This window comes from Daldinia vernicosa, assembly GCF_022497035.1.
Source record: "Daldinia vernicosa strain CBS 139.73 unplaced genomic scaffold F5Y00scaffold_40, whole genome shotgun sequence".
Taxonomy (NCBI): Eukaryota; Fungi; Ascomycota; class Sordariomycetes; order Xylariales; family Hypoxylaceae; genus Daldinia; species Daldinia vernicosa.
Genome location: NW_025953956.1, coordinates 42,515 through 64,001, shown reverse-complemented (window position 1 = coordinate 64,001; position 21,487 = coordinate 42,515). Strand labels below are relative to the sequence as shown.

Genomic DNA, 21,487 nt, shown 5'->3' with positions numbered 1-21,487 from the left:
AGATTAGATTAGATGCCAGTACGGATCCGTAACAACATTGGTAAGAAATGATGTAAGCAGGTAAGGTACCTTAGCTTGGCAAATACGGGTGTAGAATTACCACCGATTCCACCTATGATTCCTCACTATTCCCCGTCGCACAAAAGAGAGATCCCCTGCTAAGCTCCAGATCGGAGAGCTTTCGAAGGGATAAGCATAACGGCCCGTTAGCAACGTCACTAATCCTTCTTGCCAGCTGCACATACTCTTTCTTCTCCATCTTCGTTGCCCGCGCATCTCCAAGTCCCCAGCTTTTACGATGGATATTAAAAACCACATACAGCGTAGCATTGTTGACATCGGCTTTAACAAACCGAACCCGCCGCTCCGAACATTACATCAGCATTTAGATCAGCATTATATGCCTCGTGAGCCTATTTCTAATCTACAATAAGCAAACCCGAGATGCGAAATACGCAGCTAAGTAACACACTTGGCGTTCGAAACCACGCAAATATACCTACCCCCATAGAAAAACCCCCCTGAGTCTCAACGAGCGGGGATTGCCTAGTTCGGATCTCGTACACTAGGCCCCTTATAGCTGCATTAGGTGACTTAGTTAGTATATGTCCTTAACTCGGAATCTTCCAAGTGAAGGAACCCCACAAGCACTCAGCAACCTACATAGAACTGCCGAACGTGTTCCATGGCAGAAACACCCAAGACCAATGCGGGGCCGCGGCTGTGGAGCTGAGCTTGGTTGGGGATAGGTAGGTAACCTATCACATAGTCCTAGTTGTTTAGACTGTCTCTTCGGACGACGGAAACCCAAATTGCTCCTCTAATGCCTAGCCTTTAGACTTACACAGGAGCTTAAGGTAGGGACATATAGTGACATGTAGGGACATTGATCCGCCGCTATGCCCGTAGGCGGACTCCTCCACCCTTCTCCCCGACTTTAACCGTTTCAAGCGAATACATATGTCGGTCGAATATGTCGGTCGTATATAATATGTGCTTAGCCGTCGCGCATTTTAGAGAAGCACCCTCGTGGCTTCACTTATAACTTCGACCCAAAGCCCAACCTAGAGCGGACTATTAACAGCAATAGCATTTCTCTCGACGATAAAACCATAAACTGGGAAAGATATAAAGTTACGGGTATCCAACATGGCGGCCCCGAGGAAGATACAGCTCGTGCGTATAGCGCACGTGTACTATAAGTACACAGACATGGACAAGGCTATCACTTTCTTGAAAGACTTCGGCTTCACTGAGGAGAAGAGGGTATCGGACGACAAGATCTACTGGAGAGGATACGGGACAGAACCGTGGGTGCTTTGCTCCATCAAGGCGGATAAGGCCGAATTTGGCGGCGCGGGCTTCGTCGTCGAATCAGAGGAAGACTTGAAGATCGCATCCGAGACACTACCGAAAGCCACTGAGGTATACGATTTATCGGATGCACCCGGTGGGGGCAAGGGCGTAACTTTCTATGACCCGGTCGACGGGTACCCGTTTCACCTAGTCCACGGCCAGACCCCTGCTCAGATGCTAGAAATCCCTCTACCACACGAACCCGTTAACTACGTAAGAATTTCGCAGGTCGACCTTAGATTCTAATACTAACGATAAACGATATCATAGCCTCTCGAAAAGAACAGACCCGCAGGCAGGTTCCAGCGATTCGAGAAGCGGCCCGCTCCGGTCCACAAGCTCGGCCACTTCGGTGTAAGGTCGACGAACTTCGCAAAGGCTTACAAGTTCTATTGCGATCATTTTAACCTTATAGCTAGCGATGTACGAACCCCCTGTATTAGTCATGCTTGGGGAACTCGCGACTAATAGAAACAGCTCATTCACGACGCCGAGAAGATCGACCGGACAGTATTCTACCGGCTAGATAGAGGAGACGAACCGGTAGACCACCACGTCTTCTTCTTCGCCGAAGGTACCCCGTACAGAGTGCACCACTCTTCTTTTGAGACGCACGATTTCGATACTCAAGTCCTAGGTCACGACTGGCTGCGAGAGAGGGGCTACAAGAACTGCTGGGGCGTTGGGAGACACGTCCTTGGCAGTCAGATCTTCGACTACTGGTACGTGCTTACTCCCATTTTTTACCTTCTGATTCGAAGTCCAAACTAACTAGGCTAGGTACGACCCGCACGGCTTCATCATGGAGCACTACGTCGACGGCGACTTGGTGACCGCCTCTGAGCCCACGCATCACTCGCAGGCTGGTCCTGGAAGCCTACACGTGTGGGGTGAGTGTCTAATCCTAGCTTCTGACTATGCAGTATGGCAGTGCTAATTGCGATTCACTAGGTCCCGATGTTCCTGGAGATTTCCTGGACTGATTCTAAATTGTATTAAGGGGGTTGTGTTTCAGTCCCGGGCGAGCAAGCGTATATCGGTTCCAAGATTGAACGTTTGCTTATTCTAATGTATTTATATTCAAGTTTAGTGGGCATTGAACTGTATCTCGTGTTACCACCCCAATAAGATTGATAAGTCTCGATAATGATCTACTAAGTTATCACAAAGCTACTTCTAGTCGTATGATAACGTAACGAGCAATCGTAACCTACGAAGTACGTAGATGGATTCATATATCAAGATACGTTACGAAGTTCTTGAGATGTCTCTGGTAAGAAAAGTAGCAGATAAGGTACGAGATAACTCGTACACGAGGAGTGAAGACCTTCTCCTAAGGATAAGTCCCATAGTTATCTATTTTAGTCTACGTGCTGTCATTATTGGATATAGATTCAGCATAAAAAGGTTTATATATATCTTACGCTAATTAAGAACCATCCAATGATCATAGAGCTATGTAGCTAGATACTTAGATTATTCTTTTAGGTTGTATTTGTTAAATGCCTACCTATATACTATTCGTACCAGATACTTCACAGCTCTATGGCTTTAAGAGAGCCTTTTCCTGCATTGATGTTTGAAAGGTCGAGTCAAACATGGACATTTCCAAGTAGAACGCTTTTACACTGAAAAAAAAAAAAGCGCGTTTGAGGGGGTAGGTAAATCCACGAGGCGTATACATGAGTTAAGTCGTTGTGGGTGATCTTACCCCATGAAATATCTACTGCCATGGAGCATCCATACGCAGGTGATACACAATGAGTTCTAGTACGAACTTCCCGGAACCTATGAGCCATCCCATTTTCGTTGTAGAAAGATCGTGTTCTACATATCATATTAGAGCTTTAGAAAATGCCAACGTTGCACCGGAAGTATCCCAAGTCTGTATTATTTCGCATTGGGTGCACATTAATGTCCAATGGCCAAGGCGCGAGACGGGCCTTTAGGGATAATACTTGGTACTGGTTCTTTTTAAGAATTGGGTATGATCGCGGTAGTGCGGATGGTGATCCGCCAACGCAGAATGATGATTCCCTTGGCGGAGGCCCCTATAGGGAAAAGCTTTACCGTCAAATCCTAAATCAATATTTTGAAAAGGTTAGACTAGATGGACATTATAATCTCTATTAAAGGGGTATATACTAGTATGTATGGCCGGCGATAGTTAAATCTCGACCGGTATGAACTGGGGTTTGATGAACCACCTTGAGCATCCATTGCTCTGTCAATCAATCTATCGTTACCACCATTCTATAACCAATTAACTTTTCATAACCTGTGAGCTTGGAGTCAGACACAAGCCCTGATAGATTATCATAAAGACACCATAGCTTAGAGTCTGGGTGCTATGTTAGCATGCAGACTGGTAGTGCCAGCTTAGCGAAAGTGGTCGTTGCCGTCATTACACCCACCTTTAGAATCTACCTAATAACGAGGTAGAACGTATAGTCGTTCAATGCTAGAGTAACCACGGGACTCGTCGCAGTTAGTCGAATTCCGGGATTAGTCTTCTATCTTATCCGTGGTATGTAAAACCGGACGCCTGATCATATGAATCTCCCCCGCATTACTAGTCGGCGCCAGACAGCCTCTTCGTCTTCATCCTGGTCGGCTGAGGTGGCTGGAGTATGATCAACGGGGTCGGGGTTCTCGCATAGCTCGAGGAAATCCTCCGCCATGCTCTCCCCAGGGGCAAACCCTAGATTTCGTAATGTGTCAAACGGTGTTGAGTCGAGCCTATATGAAGTTAGATCAAAAAGAAGTATATATAAGGAGTCAGTCACCATTACCATCGAGAAGTCTCATCCAAGTGGAGTCCATCGGTTTGCTGTGTTACAGGGAGCGGATTGCTTGGTTCAATGGATTGCGAATGTTGCGAAAGGCCCATTGCCATGTTGACACTCGTTTGCCTTTCCGGCACTAAACGCTCGCTCGTATGCCGCGAGTTTTCCCCATATTCATCAGTGGAGCCATTCGATCCAAAAGGTGTAGAATCTTGAGGAGCTGCCAAAACTGATGATGCGCGATCCAAATTGAAATTCTGAGGTCCATCCTCGGAAAATCCCGTATTATAACTATGTATCTGGTTCTGATTAGGACGGAAAGTCCGTTTTCGAATATCCTGGCTCTGAATATAAATGTCGCTGGGATCTTGAGGAGCGCCATGAGGGTTTATTGAACTAGGTTGAGGTCCTGAAACAGACGAGACCGATCTATTAGACAAGCCGGGAACATCCCTGGCCATGTCAGGCTGACGGCGAGAATTTGAGGATTGAGTAAAACCCATCTCATTGCGCACTTTAGAGATGACCGGCGAGACGCGTCGGTCCAGAGGGGGTAGGAACAGGTCAGGGGATTCTCCATTCTGCAGAAATCTGCCGAGTCGACTCTCGTTGAATCTATTAACCAATTCTGCCTGGTTTTCGTTGTTCTTATAATAGTCCAGATTAGGAATACCAGTGCCTCCATACGTACCGCCGCGCAGGACCTGCAAAACGACATCCTCGAGTTCGGGCCGTGCCTGAAGGACTATGGCCCATAGACGTTCGCCATTCTGGCCGGTGTACCCACTACGAGGACCTCTTTTCCGCACAGGTCTGTTGTAGGTACAGTCGGTGCCTGCGCGTACACAAACGCTGCACTTCGGGACGGCATTATCGCATGGCTGATGTTGAGAGTTGCAGCGGTCGCAAGCGCGACTAGCCTTGCGCTTTTTCGACGCTCGCTTGCCGTCATCGCTCTCCCCATCACTCATAGCCTCCACCATACGCCCCGAGGTAGACACCGCTAGTTCCAAACCAGCTTCAGGCCACCCTCCTCTCCGTAGAGTAGAGGGTCTCCTTTTTTTCTTTTTTTTCGAACTGTTAGGGGTACGATGGAGACTCGTATGCGCCCTTTTACGATGACGACACAAGAGCTCTTATAAGATAATGATGCGAAGGTGAGAGAGCATTGAGAGCATATGTTAAGAGCAATGAGAAGAGTGAGACGAAATAAAGAATTATCGATATATTTATGTTTTGGTTGTAATTGTGAAGTGAGAAGTGAAATAATTATGTACAGCGATTAGTACAGTACCTAGGATACATGTTATGTACCTAATGTACCTAAGGTAAGCACCCAGCTTGAGTCGGGACCACCTGCTCACTGTCGGCGCGGGGTTATCTCCGACATGGTCCAACTGGAACCTCAAACCCCCCCAACAACGATTTTCTTTATAGCTTCCCCGGGTACCTACATGCCTAGGGAGGTACCTTAGTAGGTAGCGTGGCTCTTCAGTGTGGCTAATGAGCTAAGGTTTAGGTACCTAACCTAACCATGTGGTAGAAGCTCAGGACTAACTTTCCGCTTCTAATGCCGACACCCTTGCCGTTAGTCGACTTGTAACTCACAGACATGTAAACTCATTCACCTCATGGGCTCAACCCCATTTGTTCTTATTTCAGCAATCGAGATGCTCTCGTACGATTTACTTCGCAAATGAATTGAACTCGAACTACAAGATTTCTTACAGACTCGCAGGATATTTCATTTCTGATGTTACCAGATACTTTCATCGTGTCTGTTTTCACCAAACAGCAATGAGACTTGCTTTTAGCCTCATATGAAGAACCTACTATTCTAGATTTTCACCTATCGACACGGTCTATATTTTGTTGAACGGCATATAGCGACAAGCACGATTAAACCGTGTGTCTTAAGAGCTTGGAAATCGGGTTGCTAGGATGGCGAATATGATTCTTGATGAACCCATAATCTCTACGTCCAGGACAAAACGCAGAGTCTTCCCTACCGATTCCTCGGTCATCCTGGTGGGTTGTCGAGGTGCTGGAAAACGGACGTTGGGGTTTATCGCTGCCAAGTATCTTGGCCGTCGACTTATTACCGAGGATCACTTTTTTGAACAGTCGACAGGATGTACCAGAGCTATTTTCTTGCAAAAATATGGACGAGAAACGTTTAATCAGCAGATGGCGATTGTACTTGCCCGAATGCTCGAGCTTAATCAGGCCAATTGTGTTATAGAATGCGGCACGGGCACGTTATCGTCTGATATTGAGGAGATCCTGAAGGACTACATTGAGACGAACCCCATCATTTACATCCATCGCGATAAAGAGGATCTATACAAGTTATTAAAACTATCAGTGGCGGATGCAGAATATCTACTCACCACTGACCAGAAACATCGTGATTTCTCTAATTTGGAGTACTTCAACCTTTTCGACCCCAGTGGCGAAGGGCAGGTAACAGAGGACTGCCCCTATCGTTCTGCGTCTACAAGCACTGCGAAGCTTGTAGAGGCGAAACAAGACTTCAAAAATTTTCTTGATCACATCTTTGGCCAAGGTTTGACACGATCATGGATAGCAAATCCATTCTCAATGAAGGCAATCCCCCCGGAGTATCGAACTCATACGTTCGTCTTCTGCCTTCGACTATCATCGCTAATTAGCACGAATATTGATATAGCCGAATTGGAAGCACCTGGAGAGGCTGTGGAACTAATAATTGATACCTGGCCGCCTAACGTGCTCGACCTTATTGCGATCCAGGTAGCCTTAATCCGCCGCAAACTGGACCTTCCAATCATTTACTCCGTCGAAGAGAATCCTCGTGAAGAACGTAAGAGGCCCCTCGAAGAAAGAGATACTATGGACCTTGAATTGATGCTTCATGGGCTGCGACTTGGTGTCGAGTATCTGAGTCTTGACCTCCAGAGAAGTCCAGGGCTGATCTCTCACATTCTCTCCATGCGAGGCAGAACAAAAATCATCGGGAATTACGTTATGAAAGGATTTAACGCTCCAAAGTGGAATGACGACTCCTTCGTCGATCGTTATTTGCTTGCTCAACAGTTCGGATGCCAGATCGTCCGCATGGCCCGGTTCTGTTCCGTGGACAGAGACGATGAACTCAGGCAAATGTTCATCGATAAAATCAATGCCCTACCAGATCCCAAACCTTGCCTAATCGCCTACGACTTTTCGGTGTTCGGCGTTGTACTGCCTTTCCAGGGAGACATCCTGAATCCAATCGGGCATGATTCTCTCGAGAAATCCTCACGGGAACAGATGATCGGCGTAAGTACAACACGGGGTACGCTACGGGACCTTTTTCGAAAAGGAATTTTACAACCACTCAATTTCTATACTTTGGGATTGAATGTTTATTATTCAGCGTCGCCCTCGATGCACCGCGCAGCATATGAGCACTATATGATGCCGCACACTTTTAACGCTAGACGCTGCACTTCACTCGAAGAAGTCGACCGGATTCGACGCGAGCCTGGCTTTGGCGGCGCTTCGTTAACGGCACCCTTTAAAGTCTCTATCATGCCACGCCTTGACCATCTCAGCACCCACGCTATCGCAATCGGCGCGGTCAATACGCTCTTACCACTACGTGGGGATACCGACTCAATTCTAGACCATGCTAATGCTCGAAACAGAGCTGGCTATGCCAATAGGTTTTATGGGGACAATACGGATTGGAGTGCAATCATGACTTGTATACGTAGAGCCATCAGTCCTCGAAACTCGGTACAGCCATCTCGGACGACGGCTCTGGTAATAGGAGCGGGTGGAATGGCTCGAGCAGCTATCTATGCTTTAATAAAATTAGGCTGTCGGATGATATTCATTCATAATAGGACAAGGATAAAAGCAGAAGAAGTAGCGATGCATTTTAACATGTACGCCATAGAGCAAGGGCTTCTATGCCGCCAGAACGAAGGAGACAAGATTTGTCGAGTCATCGGGTCAGCCAGTGACCCATGGCCAAAGTCATATCAGCAGCCAACGATGATCGTATCCTGCATTCCGGCATCGGGCACAGATGACAATCCACCAGTTGACTTCAGAATGCCTTCGCAATGGTTGAGAAGTCCTACTGGTGGTGTAGTGATTGAGGTAACAACCATCATACTGCTCATCCCTTGGCTTTCAATATTCTAACCTAAACCTTTTGCACAGTTAGCGTATGAACCCCTTATAACGCCACTAGTGGTTCAAATTCGTAAGATTCGCGAAGAAGGGGACACCTCATGGGTGATTATTGATGGCTTGGAGGTTGTGGGAGAGATGGCCATGGAGGCTTTCGAATTAATGACTGGGCGTCAAGCACCGAGAAGGTTGATGCGAAGAGTTTGCAATGAGAACTGGGAGAAAACGAGCGCACCGTTCCAACCGCAGCGGTAGCACGTTTTAACGCATTGCGGTTGGGGAGGTTTCATCTCCAGCAACCAAATCCAAGCCGAACAATCTAAAAGGGGCGATCAACAGATAACTCGTCGTGATCACGCAAATCCGGCGAGCGATACCTAGGCTCATGACTTTTTTATCTATGCAGGATTATTGGCACGACGTCTTACGCCTTGGTTCTTTGGTATTTTGCCTTCCATGTAGGAAAATCTTACGGTTATTACTATTATGATTTGGGTACCTAAGCATCTGAGCACCGGGGGGAGAAAGAGGCATCTGTGGTATCTGTGTGAGCAAACCCCTCGAAATATACTACGGTACTTCCTGCAAACCACACATTTTGCCCGGGATTGCTATGGAATATACCCGCTGCCCAGGTCGTCCTTGCTAATTGATATTAGGTTTAGGTTTTGTATAATGTGCAGGGATAGGGGGGAGTCGCGCGCATTCCACCAAACACATCAACAATGAAACTACCACATGGATTACTCATGACTATCAGAGCGAATATGCAATTCATGTTATTATGTCATTCTGTTTCATAGATAGCAGTTAAAATGCAACATGTACAAGTCTCGGGGTTGATATTTAATAGCACTTACGGCTAAGTGGGGATGTTTAGCCCAATATGGCTAACAGGTAGCTTTGCATACAAGTTTATATGTTATGGTACTAAACATTGATACTTTTTGGTATAAAACTCTTGAATTTTATTTTGATGAATAAGCACCACTTTGGTTAGTATCGTTGAAAAGTTGATCTTTCCATTGATGTTCAGTACCATAACATATAAACTTATATGCAAAGCTACCTATTAGCCATGTTGGGCTAAACATCCCCACTTAGCCGTAAGTGCTATTAAATATCAACCCCGAGACTTATACATGTATGATCAAATTATACCCTCTGTATTAGGTACCAGTCCTCGGCGCCTTCTGTCCTCTTTCCGCCGGAACGCTCTCTGCAGCCACCCCTTCCGACTTCCTCTTCTTAAGTGCCGAAGGCTTCTCAGCATCGCCCAACTTCATCATGGCAACCCAAACCTCAAAGTGGTCCCTCCTATCTTCACGCGTATAACACCGACCCTTGTATAAGCCGCCCTTCTCCTCGTGTTCTGGGTCATCGCCGTAGTCAGGTCGCTTAGCAGCCTGCTTCTCACAGTGCGATTCCGCGGCCTTATTAGCAGACGCGGCGGATTTGAACGCGCCGATCGGGAGAGCTAGTCTTCCCTTCCGGTCCGTATGGTGGTCGAAGTCCTTGCGCAGGACAACGTAGATGGCGTTGAGCGACTCGGACATTTTCATTTATGGTGGATATGTAGATGAAGTTGGAATTTCGATGTAAAATGATTTTGTGCTTTAGATATTGGATGTGCGATGTATGAGATAATTGTCGAGTGGGAATGACGGTAGATACCTTAGGTAGTCGTTGGATTTTATAGTTCGCTACTAAGTATTTTACTCGATTGGAAAATTCCTTTCGATAGCGGTACCGATAGGTAGTGATTGCTTTAAGCCCATAGTCTGATTAGGGACCTTCTTAACGTCAAACTGTGATCGGCAGCATCGTATAAAGGTGTCTTACAGCAGACCAGGGAACTCCGTTGTATAAGGTGGGTCGTTAGGAAAACGTTGAAGTTTCATCTATATGATTTATAGAATTGGCCTTGAATATATTTGTTATCAGGTGTTTAAATTAGTTAAAACTGTCTGGAAGCTTTATATAGTTGTCCTAAATCGAATTTCATTTATATACAATTGGTCAATTGTGTGTAAGTCCTCTTCGAAGCTTAATAGTGATTCAAGTCACGACATAGATTATAAACTAACAAGAGAATGAATATATAGGTGATAATTACCCTCATGTAATTCTTCGTAATATATGTTAAAAGCATCTTTAATTCTACGTGAGGAACTCAACCGAATTTGTTTGATTTTCTTCTCCTTGGTTACCCAGGTAAGCCAAGTAAGATACTCCTCCGGCAATCTAACACTAAAGTAGTAACACAAGAGAGACCCCAGACCCACTGTATAGTCCTAAGAACTGTCTAAGTCTTGAGGTTACACGTGTACGACTTGAGTGAATATTATTCCGTACTTAGGTTGTATTTATTTCTTGAATAAAGATTTTTCGCTGTTTGCTCCCCGGACGGAGATTTCAGGAGTCTTCTGAAACAGTCGGGTCTCCGAACGGTCTGAGTGTAGCGAATCGCCACCTATAGAGAAAGAATTATCAGTAAGTAGTGTGGCCTACTTCATATTAGTCTTTCTAGCATAGAGTTACTTACGTGTAATTACCATTTGCAATTTGAGTAAGACTAATGACCATTATCTTCTGCATAGCCAGTCGCAAATGAAAAGGAGTACTCACGAATCGGCCTTTGCTGCGACAATTCCAGCGACGTGAGTTCCGTGGCCAAAGACGTCAAGAGGATCGTCGTCAGGTTGCTTCTCCTCGCTAGGCCAATCTAGATTCTACGTCAATTCTGCAGTTAATAGGTATTCTGGGCACTTTAATTCATACTGCCATCATCGACGAAGTCATATCCACCGGCTACTTTAAAGCCATGCAATGACAATTTACTATATGGCATGATTGAGAGAAAGCAATTTGTTGCTGGCTCATCGGGAGTTCCGTTGGCAATCAAGACTATTATATTTACGAGATATTGAATGCCGTTAAGAGGAATACCTCAAGGGTAATGATACGAGAATTGACCTCAATACGAAGAAGTAGATCTTTGTTTAATGCGCTGCGGTAATGTAAAGATTTTATTCTAATAAATAGCAATGATAAAATAGATGAATACAAACGATGTAAGAGCAGTAAGATACAGAAAATCTAAGCTGGATAACTAGCCGGTGCTTAGAAATATAAAAGGGCGCCTGTTGGGTTGAGAAGGCTCTGCTTTGTTTTCTTATATTGTATGCGTCGATTGTAAGGTTTCTTCAGCCATAACAAGCCTCCATTAACAACAAAATGAATATATTTTTCTTTTCGAAAATGTTGCTCTTAAGTATGCGTATCTTGGAGGGTTAATACTATTTCTAGTTGATTCTTATGGATTCAAAGCTCTGGTGCTGGTAAGGATTTCTGATTATGCCGACCCTATAATAACAAGAGGTTAATAATTACTTCCTTAGGCGATAAACAGCACGTCTCTAGAGCGATAACTCCCTAATCATTTTGATACGGAAATATTGACTCCAGAGACTAGCTAAAGGGGGGAGGAGCTCTCGATCTTACGTACAAGATTGTCCATAAACTCGGTTAAAGTGTATCCAGGTGGTGGCTTAACGGCTTCCGCGAGCCAGTAGCTTCGTTCTTGTTCTAACACGTTGTGCTTGATTCCAGGCAAGAGATATAGATACGCAAGGACGATATTCCCGCAAAACCACACCATAGTCCGGGTCAAAGGATGTAACCATTCATACTCCTGTCCCCAAATATACACCCAAATGTAGAAGATTCGGATTGAAAGGTAGAGAATTGAGAGTAAATTTCGAGTTTCGAGATCCACTCCCTCTGTATTTGCAGCGAGAACTGCGACGGCGAACAGCGGTAGATTTTCTATTGAGTTGTTCAAAGCGAATTCGGAACGCTCTATGCGCGCCGTAGTCTGAAATATCATTAGCATCGGGTACGAGCAGTTGTCACCAACTACGGAGGATTACGATCTATATAATCGGCGATACGTACCACAGCGTTCAGTGTTGTCGACCTTCTAGCAGATGCCCCAAATTTGCGAGGATTCCTAGGGTCGTAAACTCCGCTTCCAGGTCCTAAGATCCCAAAGTATATCCTTGGAGATAAAGCCAGGACAAAGGCAAAGGGAATCTGTTTCTATGTCAGTTTATTTTATTTCATGAGGATGGATAGCATTTACGTACGGTCCACCACGAGATATTGTTCTCCTTGAGATAATCCATGATTATCGTTATTCTAATTGCCAGTTACGGTATGTTCAAAGTTAGGTGTATCTATCAAATTGGGAGTAGAGCAGGAGCTAAGTGATGCCAATCTAGGAAGCCGCTGAAGTAGATAGCTTGGAATTATCTACCATGCTTGAATATTAGATAGTTGAAAAGCGGTTATATATCAAGGAGTAAAGATAGATGAGATCTCGATAGCTCAAACCGGACATCTTCACTAAAAGGCACTTCTGAATGCGGCATGAGAATTGTCGATGAGGCTATAGCTCTATTGTCATTCAGACAAAGGGGAGTGACATCAAGACTAAGTCTAACAGCTCCTCGTCACAATGTATACTATAACTGATCGTTACCTATTATGCATCGAGTTTAGAAGATGCAATTACCTCTATACAAGACGGGACAGGTACATCGGGCGGATCAAGAAGTTTCTAATGCCTATATTAGGTAGATCCGTTTATATGGTATATCGAGGGATATTATGAGCTTTAGACGCCTTAGCAAATCTTAAAGCACTCGTCTTTCATTAATAGGAAAAGAGATTCCGCCTTGAATCAAAGAGTCAACCAGCGCTGGTTAGACGACGATACCATACTTGGCATGTCATCGGGAATTTAATAACGGGTGGTAAAATAGTAGTACTACCAACCATGACGCACGTATCCCGTAATAATCCTATTGATATAATACATATTGTTGTTAATAAATACAAGAACGAAACTGTTTAGGCTTCTAGATGACGAGGGGTTTAAACTCGTATTTGGGATGATTTCCTAACTTCATCTGCCGTAATCACGTATCCTATCTAAGCCACAAAACAATCATTACATAGTAGTGTCACTGGGCTTTATTAGTCCTGTCAGCTCAAATCAGAATATCAATCATATGATGAGGTCAACACACTTCGCCCACGGGACCTGGGGACTTGGCTAACTCTGACTATGTCATCTTGATTTAATCGTTAAGCGCTATCAATGACGCTGTCCTGTCCCCATACCCCTGGATTTCACCCTTGATTTCGTTGGTGCGCTTCATCTCTCTTATTTGCCAATCATGTCGTGTTGATTGGGAATTCCTAGAATTACCTACAGTCTATTCGTCAACCGGGGTACGTTTTGACCTCATGTAGCCATCCATGCAGCAGTCATGATCAGAAACTTAAATAAGGATTAAATCATAAACGTTCAAACGGGTGTCTCGATAGCAAATCCGTGACACAAATGAGCTGCGATATGGTCTGAAAACAGACATGCCGAGTTATACCATTAGGTACGTACACGCGGCACCTCCCCCCTTATCACCCACGGAGACAGGCACATGGGCTTTCTGATTTGCCCATGTCGTCTTATCGCAAAGCCATGTACATAGGACCGGGCATGTGGAGGCGGGGCCATACTTAAGGTGCCTCCGATTTGCCGATCTCTCAAGGCGTAGAGCAGAGTATCTACCTGGTAGTATAAGTCAATGTAAAAAGTGAGACACTGCATCCTGCATGATAGGCAGATTGCCTCGCAGGCAACAAATACCTACCATGCATCCGAAAAACGGGATAGCAATAAAAGGTGTACATTATTGTTGCACACATCATCTAGAACCGTCTATTTCATTATGCATTAATAATAGGAGAGTAGGCTGTGCCTTGGACCAAGGAACGTGATATGTCTCGAGTCCATCGACTGGAGCGAACAAGTGTTTAACCTAGTGTTTGAAAGTGGACATATAAAAGATAGGCTGATCAGCAAATGGCATGGCAGAGCTGAGAGCACGAGCTGAAGGTGAAGCAAGGCCGAGCTTTGTATGAAGGTACCTACTGAGAGATCCTAGTAAAACACTGGAAGGGCTGGAAGGTCACCAGCTCTCTCTAATAATAGGTACCTAGGTATGATTAATAGGTATGATGTACTTCGTAGAAGGTAATCTACATAGAAATCGCTGATACGCGATCGGAGGTGTAGGAACGGTACCTAGGTACGGATCCGTAGGTACCTAAGTACCTCGCTGTCACACGCGCACTCAATCCATGAAAGAACCATGTAGGTAATAATGAACAAGGCTTCCGTTCTCGACATCCTCAGGATGGAGGTAGTAAAGCTGATAATCAGGTAGTAAGGGGTATGTAGTAACTTCCATCCAATTACCCTAGGTACCTACCTAGTGTACCTACCTAAATTGCATACCACGCGCTAAGTCTAACTAAGGCCACGATAAGGAGACGGGTAAGAAAGTACCAATATGAGGTACCTATCCTCCTTAATAAACCTCATAATTCCCTCTTCCGTTAAATGATTCTCGTATTTTCTTCTCTTTTGCTCCCAGTATATCTCTCAATTCCCTCGGTAAATCCAGAGTCGATATCTTATATGTTCTGTTTCCATTTTGCATCGTCCAAAGTCGTTGTTTTTTCTTATTTGTACTTGATAAGTACTTCGCTCCACGCTGCGTCATCGTCCCCATCGAGGCTAAGCAGTCTGTTGGTATCGATAACGATAACGACTAACCCGCAATCGCAACTGAGCATCGCATCATTATCGCGGTGTACCCCTTTGGCCGTGGCCCCCTTATCCTAACTGAGTCACCCGGCCTTTGTCTTGCTCGAGCCTTTCCCGACTCTGATACCGCAAGAAACGAATAAGCCACAGTTTCCCGTCACTTGAACGGCAACCCACCTGCTTACCTTCTCCCCGTGCTTCTTTCACCACTGTGCCGTCATACAGAGACAAAGCAACTTCTCAACTCGCAAACAGCGAAGCCAACAAGAAACACAAGACCTACCGCCGTCTTACCTAATCATCCGTCATCCGTCCGTCGTGACTCAGTCATCCCCCAGGCCTCTTATTTTCCAGAAAACACTAAACCATCCATTCCCTTGGCATACTTCCATCCCGCTCTTGAACCTACGAATAGCCACTCTTCTTTTATCCAGTATTCATTGTTCGCCAAATACCCTTCGTCTCTGTATCATCGCTTTCGCCTTAAATCTATAATCCTCGTACGTCGATACCGTCGTCAACCCTTAAATACCAAGTCCTTTTTCTTTCAAGATACTCCCAATAAACCATATTCCTCGGGGATAGACCTACTCCAGACGGTAGCCTACATCCCATTATAAGTAACCTTATATTATACCAATCGTTATTGACTACCGTATCCGCACTATCGAATCGTCTTCCATCATGGCTTTCGACCAAGCCCGAGACCTCCGAAGCTTTGCTCAGGACTCGAAGCGGTTCAAGGAACGCGTAGAAAAGTGGTCGCGGGGATCTCGACCCTCGGCTGGGTGCAAGTACAGCTGGGTAGAAGATGCAATCGTCACAGGGAGCGAAAGCCAACGTGAGAAACTTCGGCCTGAGGGAACTCTCCAGTAAGTCGTAATCAGTAATCATGTATCATGCGCCCTGGTAATCAAATATTAACAAATCAGCCACTCCAATCGCTTAGCAAACCATAATATCGTCAAACCGCGTGATAAGGAACGAAACGGGCTCCGATCGAGCTACTCGCGTGCCAAGATAGACGCCTTAGAAGAACTACACGACCCATCCAATGTCTCGCGATCCCTCTATGACCTCTTACCATCATCTCAGAGCCGACGAGGTTCTAGTATTTCGGATAACGTTCTTTATAGCTTCGATAGGGTTGAAAGTCCGGGCAAACCACTAACGCTGGACGTATTCGTAAAGACCAACCCGAAGGAGACGGAAAAATTCGTGGAAAAGGAGTATGAAATCCTTGACAACAATGGGGATGCTCTCAGGGGTCGAAAGGCTCGGCAGAATCTCCGTCGAAGGAACCACGCACCATCGGCACAGGAATCCGACATCATTGAAGATGATGGCTTCGAACTTGTATAAAATAATCTCAACTTGCTTCGAGATCGTATTGCCGACTCCGTGGTGCTCCGACTGCATCTATTCTTTTTCTCGCCATGGCTTGCTATCCTTCTCCTTCGTTTGCATTCTACCTACTCTCGGTTTCGGACAAATAGTGCAGCGCAGCACCTTTATACCGTATAGTGGGAGGCTTTTAGTAATCTTCGATACGACCGATATGATTCTCCTCTTTTTATTTTCGTCGCAAGAGCTGTGGCATTAGACTTCTAATACGGCTTCGTTGTTGCCCAAGCATGCATATTTCAAATGGCAACGGGCCATTGTTTCATGCGTATCTTACCTAGGCATCCATTAGGCGGTGTTGAGCTTAACTCTAACCATCGGACGTGATGGTTGGGGGAGGATGGCTCGGTGCATTGTGTCCTTGTTTTTTGGTTCGGTAAATAGATGGACGACTCATGGAATTATGGTGCGAAAGGATGTCCAAGTAGCAGAATGGCTTGTCTCTCTTAGTACGTGGAGTACAATGCGTTGTATGAGATATCATTTTTAATACCAATACATGCCGCTTGCATTGCCTTTTGCATCATATTTGTGAATGATGTTCGAAAAAACTGTACTCATTGCGGTGATGATATTTTGAGAGAATTGTTAAAACTGTGTGTTATGTGATTGTGATTGTGATTGTGGCCCGTGCAATATTACATTACCTGATTACCTAAGGAATCTACATGTAAAGCACGTGCTATGTATGCTACAAATGGAGTGGCAAGTCCAGGGCTAGCGGAGTCTTCCCCGAGTCTTCCCCTTTACCCTTTACCCTTTACCTACACTTCCAACATCAACCTGTATCTGTGCACGTTAATGTTTGCTTCAATAGAAGGCAGATGCAGGTAGAGTACATTAGGTACCAACCTACATAAAGTTATAAGTACTAGGTAACTTACACAGGTAGGCTAGGTCTAGGTAGGTACATTTATAGAAAGAACATCAATTGCCCCTTTCAAACAGCAATTTCTATGTATCATTATATGTCTTCCATCAAGTCTTATATATTTAATTAGTACTGCCACAATTTTTTCAACGAATCAGATGCTTAGAATCGCCCCGCAGTTTGCGACTTTTCCCTTTGCCATTCTATCGCATAACGTCTGCAAGAGGTGCAAATAGTGTAGAAAGGTTATGCAAAACGAGCTCTATCCAACGATACCAATTATTAAAGATTTTACCCAAAAGTGAAGCAATTCAATTGATTTTACAAAAAATTCATCGGACGTGCGCTAAGGTGTGGCTAGCCAATCAGAGGCCAGACTTCAGCTGTGGCGTCAGTTTTGCGCATGAACCCCCCCCCCCTCTCCTCCTCCTCCTCTTCCCCCTTTCCCCCGTCCGCGTTTGAGCGGACGGGCAACGCCGCTAGTCTACACTACATAAAGTAAGCTTCAAGCAACGCCAAATCTACAATCTACACTTATCATGCGGCAAATGTTCTGCTTAGTGGCGCCTCATGCCCGAAAATTTTATCATTTTAGGCCTGGTCTTGAACAGTTATTTTTTGAACATAATTCCATCGAAAACCTAGTCTATCTCCTTGCCGTGCCGCTCAAGTCATACCAGCGTATATTCTCCTCTTCGGTTTACACCTCCCAATATACTAAAACGAACGATTCTCCTATGGGAATTTTGTGTTTGCCTCGCGAGATTCAACTCAAAATCTTTGCCGAACTTGGTACTAGAGATTGCACCGCACTTGGCCTCACCAACGCATATCTCTGGGGTCTCGCACTCCCGGTCCTCCACGACAAATGGGCCGCACGCTTGGGTGCTTGGGCAGGAGAGAAAATCGTCTGCGTTGGGGAGTTGGTCGAGCCCGGAGATTATCCCCCCGGACTTTTCTCAGACGCTGAGATTCTCTCCTTCGACGAGCCTGAAATAAGAAGTGTACTTAATATTGATCCTTTTTTCGGCTATAGGCCTAGGTCTGTAACATTATATGACTTCGGCTCTCACGTAATAGGCCGCGAACAAGAGCTTGGAACTATATGGAAGGGTATGAAAAGAGACAGACTTCTCCTTAAATGTATTAACAGCGTGGCCGACCATGACATTGTGTGGAAGGGTCCAGGAAAGCATGACTTCAAGAACTTCGAAGAGCACTGTTTCTATCCACGAGATCAACCGTGGGTCCTCCGTAACTTAACGACCAAGGAGTTTGTTCGGTCCGAGGCCCTCGCTCTAAAGCCAGAGTTCATACAGGGGCCAAGAGTTCAAGGCATAGGCTTCTCGCACGCTATCTTGTCTCGTATCTGCTGGTCATCAGCGCCAGATATCGATATGGGAGACCCAACAAGAATCACAAGAGGGGTTTGGGCAGGGCATTGTTTTGATATTACGCAGCTCTCAAAACATATCGAGCTGACTCAGGGAGAAACATGGATCGATGTAAGCAGCGAAGTGATGGATGATATTTCTCGTATATGGGAGCGCAAGTATGGATCTGATTGGCAAGAGCGCGTTATCGAGAACACAGAGCGGCACGGAATTCACACGTCCCTGGATATTTATGATGATTTATAATTGGAAATCTTGTAGTTGCGAGTTGCTAGGCTGCTAAAGATTGTGCTGGATTCTTTAGCAAAGTCATCTTTTGCTGTATCGTTTTCATCTAGGTCGGGGACCTAAATTTAATAAGCTACTCTCTACCTACGAATATCTGTTCCCCAGGCTTGAGAAGGATTTCAGGGGGGCCAAAATGAACATAAGTATCAGGCAAGGTTAAACGCTTTAGTGAGTTCCTACCACAAAATATAGCCATGGCAAGTAGTACTACCCGGTCATTTAATCATAATGATAAGAGTCTACTGACATAGCACGTACACGTTTCAGCTTTTACCTCGCACAACCTCAACTGTTAAGTTTTCAGGCCAGACAGGCTCATCGACGCCATTCCCTCGTGTGCCGATATGGTATCCCAAATCGACAGCTTCATCAGCAAATTGTGCGACGGGCTTGACTTGGACGAACGTGGCCCCTATATTCTTCGCTTCCTGTTCTTGGAAAAAGACAGGATTAAAAAGTACCTGAGAATCGTGTTGATTTAGCAATTTTAGCATTGCTGGCAACGAGTGTGGCATTGCGTGGTAATAGCGGAATACTGGCGACCCATGTCTCTTCCACAATTCGGTCCATATCTCATCGTTGTAGGTCCCGACGGAACGGACTAGCCATTGGGAGTAATAGTTGAGTGCAACCTGATAGAGGAGAGAACTGGTAAATAGCAAGAACATGGTTGAGAGAATAAGAAATGTGAGGGGTAGAATCAACTTACGTCGACACCATAACTACCTCCATGTTCAGCTCGTCGAACAAGCGCTTCTAAAACGCCAGTACTTCCACAGATGCCGGTACTATAGCAAGATATTAGCATAAAACCTATCACGAGGGGCTCCCTCAAGCCGGATTAATACTTACCAGTAGTCTGAATTCGGAAAAACCGGTGTTACTGCTTCATCATTTCCCATGGCTCTGCCATACGACATCGAAACACCGCAGCACTATATTAAATAGAGTGTAAGTAACACTGAGAGGTCACATCCACGGCCATCATGCCAGGTACATACCGCATCACTAATCTGCTGCCAACCGCTCCGATGAGCCCAGGGACCACGCCAGCCGTAGCAATTTTCCCGAACGGCAATAATACCACGGGGGCGATCCTTAACAAGATCGAAGATAGCCTGGCGTCCGAAGCCAAGCCTCTCCATTACGCCCGGCCGGTACCCGTCAACAACAACATCAGCCTCCCGGATCAGCGCCCTGAGCTTCTCCTTATCTGCTTCGTTCTTCAGGTCCAGGAAGCAGTTCCACTTGCCCCAGTTGAGATCCTGGTGCAGGGCAGACATATCCGTGACGTTAGGCGATGTGACGCGCATCACGCTGGCGCCCATCTCGGCGAGCGAGCGCGTGATTGTGGGGCCGGCAATGACGCGGGCCAAGTCGACGACTTTGAGGCCGGCAAGCGGCCGCTTCGCAGAGGGCGGGTAGCTCGCGTTGTCGGGCCACCATGCCGCTGGCTGCGAGGAATTGGGGTCCTTGGTCGTTTCGTAGAGCCCGATTTTCCCGGACGCATGGCCGTGCTCGCTTGCGAAGTACTCGTCAGACGTCCATGCGATCGTGCCCGCTTGGCGGTACTGCTCGTTGATAAGCTCATCTAGTGCTGCAGAGTCCAACTGGGAAATGACGCCCTGAATCCTCTCCACCGCGGAGTCGTATGTGTCATTCTCTTTCCCATCGAGTGGTAGTCCCAGCGCTGTAAGTGTAGGGTTGGGGTTCATACTACCTAAACAATGCCTACGTTGTAAGTAAACATTCAAGGTAACGCCGAGATAAGGCTATTGAAAATGTATCCCTACCGTGGATGTGGTAGAACCGCCCATCTTTCGTCTTGTAAATGTTCGTGGCGAGAGTCCTATGCTGAGAACCCGCAGCCCTATGCAGGTCACGGTTAGGGAACCATTCTGAAATTTCTTTCGAGAACAGGTTTATCCGTACTGGGCGACTGTCTTTGACGACGCGTGCAAGGAACGGGGACATGAAAAATAGCGAAGCGTGGTCCCTATCGATGAATTTTAGCTACCTGGTACCCCCCCTATTCATAATAAGGGATGTCACTTACGTGTTTATACTAACATTAGAAGGCGCGACATTATATTTCTTAGTGATAAGGTAGTTGAGCATAGTTGCTTCGAAAGCCTTTATCGCTGAGATGCTCTCAGCGAATCGCCAGTTGATTGGGATACTAGGCTTAGCGGATCCTTCAAACTGGACGATTTGACTCAAAGACTGCAACTCCTGTGGTAAACCTTTCATAAGGGGGTTATTAAGGATGCCATCTTGGAAGAGTCTTTGAGCCTCTTGAGGCACTGAGTAACCTGTGGAGCTCATGATTCACAAAAGGCATACAAAAGTTTGATTGGTGTATGGGTTGAATACCTATTGTGGTTTCGCAGTATCTTGTGATATGAAGAAGCAATTAACCTAGCCAACTATATAGGTAGTTAACTACATTTATAAGAGAGCTTGTGAAGACACAATTCGGGCTCAAATGATCCCGGAACCCTTATTTTCAATAAATAGTGGAACTTGTTTTGGTTTCCTTCCTAAAGGC

The 21,487-nt window shown here is 45.7% G+C and overlaps 9 protein-coding genes across 9 annotated transcripts; 4 read left to right on the top strand and 5 right to left on the bottom strand.

Moving 5' to 3' along the window:
* Window positions 1-1,149: 1,149 nt before the first annotated feature.
* On the top strand, window positions 1,150-2,339 carry F5Y00DRAFT_264182 (Glyoxalase/Bleomycin resistance protein/Dihydroxybiphenyl dioxygenase; the record flags this gene model as incomplete). Its single annotated transcript, XM_048011608.1, has 5 exons — window positions 1,150-1,569; window positions 1,627-1,779; window positions 1,834-2,078; window positions 2,137-2,246; window positions 2,308-2,339. The coding sequence occupies 5 exons, from the start codon at window positions 1,150-1,152 to the stop codon at window positions 2,337-2,339; spliced, it is 960 nt and encodes a 319-aa protein (XP_047862699.1).
* Window positions 2,340-3,467: 1,128 nt separating this feature from the next.
* F5Y00DRAFT_242989 (uncharacterized protein) lies at window positions 3,468-5,422 on the bottom strand. The gene is made up of 2 exons (XM_048008604.1): window positions 4,149-5,422; window positions 3,468-4,095 (listed from the first exon to the last, which is right to left on the bottom strand). Exons 1-2 carry the CDS (start codon window positions 5,123-5,125, stop codon window positions 3,906-3,908), a joined length of 1,167 nt encoding a protein of 388 aa, XP_047862698.1. The 5' UTR covers window positions 5,126-5,422; the 3' UTR covers window positions 3,468-3,905.
* A 177-nt stretch (window positions 5,423-5,599) lies between these two features.
* F5Y00DRAFT_242987 (uncharacterized protein) lies at window positions 5,600-9,291 on the top strand. Its single transcript, XM_048008603.1, has 3 exons — window positions 5,600-8,270; window positions 8,334-8,850; window positions 8,963-9,291. Exons 1-2 carry the CDS (start codon window positions 6,084-6,086, stop codon window positions 8,556-8,558), a joined length of 2,412 nt encoding a protein of 803 aa, XP_047862697.1. The 5' UTR covers window positions 5,600-6,083; the 3' UTR covers window positions 8,559-8,850; window positions 8,963-9,291.
* Window positions 9,292-9,306: 15 nt separating this feature from the next.
* On the bottom strand, window positions 9,307-9,971 carry F5Y00DRAFT_242986 (uncharacterized protein). The gene has a single exon (XM_048008602.1). The coding sequence runs from the start codon at window positions 9,863-9,865 to the stop codon at window positions 9,473-9,475; it is 393 nt and encodes a 130-aa protein (XP_047862696.1). The 5' UTR covers window positions 9,866-9,971; the 3' UTR covers window positions 9,307-9,472.
* A 747-nt stretch (window positions 9,972-10,718) lies between these two features.
* F5Y00DRAFT_264178 (uncharacterized protein) lies at window positions 10,719-11,154 on the bottom strand (the record flags this gene model as incomplete). Its single annotated transcript, XM_048011607.1, has 4 exons — window positions 10,719-10,776; window positions 10,849-10,878; window positions 10,932-11,028; window positions 11,085-11,154. The coding sequence occupies 4 exons, from the start codon at window positions 11,152-11,154 to the stop codon at window positions 10,719-10,721; spliced, it is 255 nt and encodes an 84-aa protein (XP_047862695.1).
* A 473-nt stretch (window positions 11,155-11,627) lies between these two features.
* F5Y00DRAFT_264177 (uncharacterized protein) lies at window positions 11,628-12,490 on the bottom strand (the record flags this gene model as incomplete). Its single annotated transcript, XM_048011606.1, has 4 exons — window positions 11,628-11,669; window positions 11,812-12,180; window positions 12,261-12,398; window positions 12,452-12,490. The coding sequence occupies 4 exons, from the start codon at window positions 12,488-12,490 to the stop codon at window positions 11,628-11,630; spliced, it is 588 nt and encodes a 195-aa protein (XP_047862694.1).
* A 2,873-nt stretch (window positions 12,491-15,363) lies between these two features.
* On the top strand, window positions 15,364-16,520 carry F5Y00DRAFT_136850 (uncharacterized protein). Its single transcript, XM_048004309.1, has 2 exons — window positions 15,364-15,854; window positions 15,915-16,520. The coding sequence occupies exons 1-2, from the start codon at window positions 15,667-15,669 to the stop codon at window positions 16,342-16,344; spliced, it is 618 nt and encodes a 205-aa protein (XP_047862693.1). The 5' UTR covers window positions 15,364-15,666; the 3' UTR covers window positions 16,345-16,520.
* Window positions 16,521-17,441: 921 nt separating this feature from the next.
* On the top strand, window positions 17,442-19,049 carry F5Y00DRAFT_136833 (uncharacterized protein). Its single transcript, XM_048004308.1, has one exon. The coding sequence runs from the start codon at window positions 17,797-17,799 to the stop codon at window positions 18,895-18,897; it is 1,101 nt and encodes a 366-aa protein (XP_047862692.1). The 5' UTR covers window positions 17,442-17,796; the 3' UTR covers window positions 18,898-19,049.
* On the bottom strand, window positions 19,050-21,407 carry F5Y00DRAFT_271726 (CoA-transferase family III). Its single transcript, XM_048012853.1, has 6 exons — window positions 20,996-21,407; window positions 20,733-20,935; window positions 19,941-20,659; window positions 19,792-19,874; window positions 19,649-19,727; window positions 19,050-19,571 (listed from the first exon to the last, which is right to left on the bottom strand). Exons 1-6 carry the CDS (start codon window positions 21,262-21,264, stop codon window positions 19,203-19,205), a joined length of 1,722 nt encoding a protein of 573 aa, XP_047862691.1. The 5' UTR covers window positions 21,265-21,407; the 3' UTR covers window positions 19,050-19,202.
* Between the last annotated feature and the right edge of the window lie 80 nt (window positions 21,408-21,487).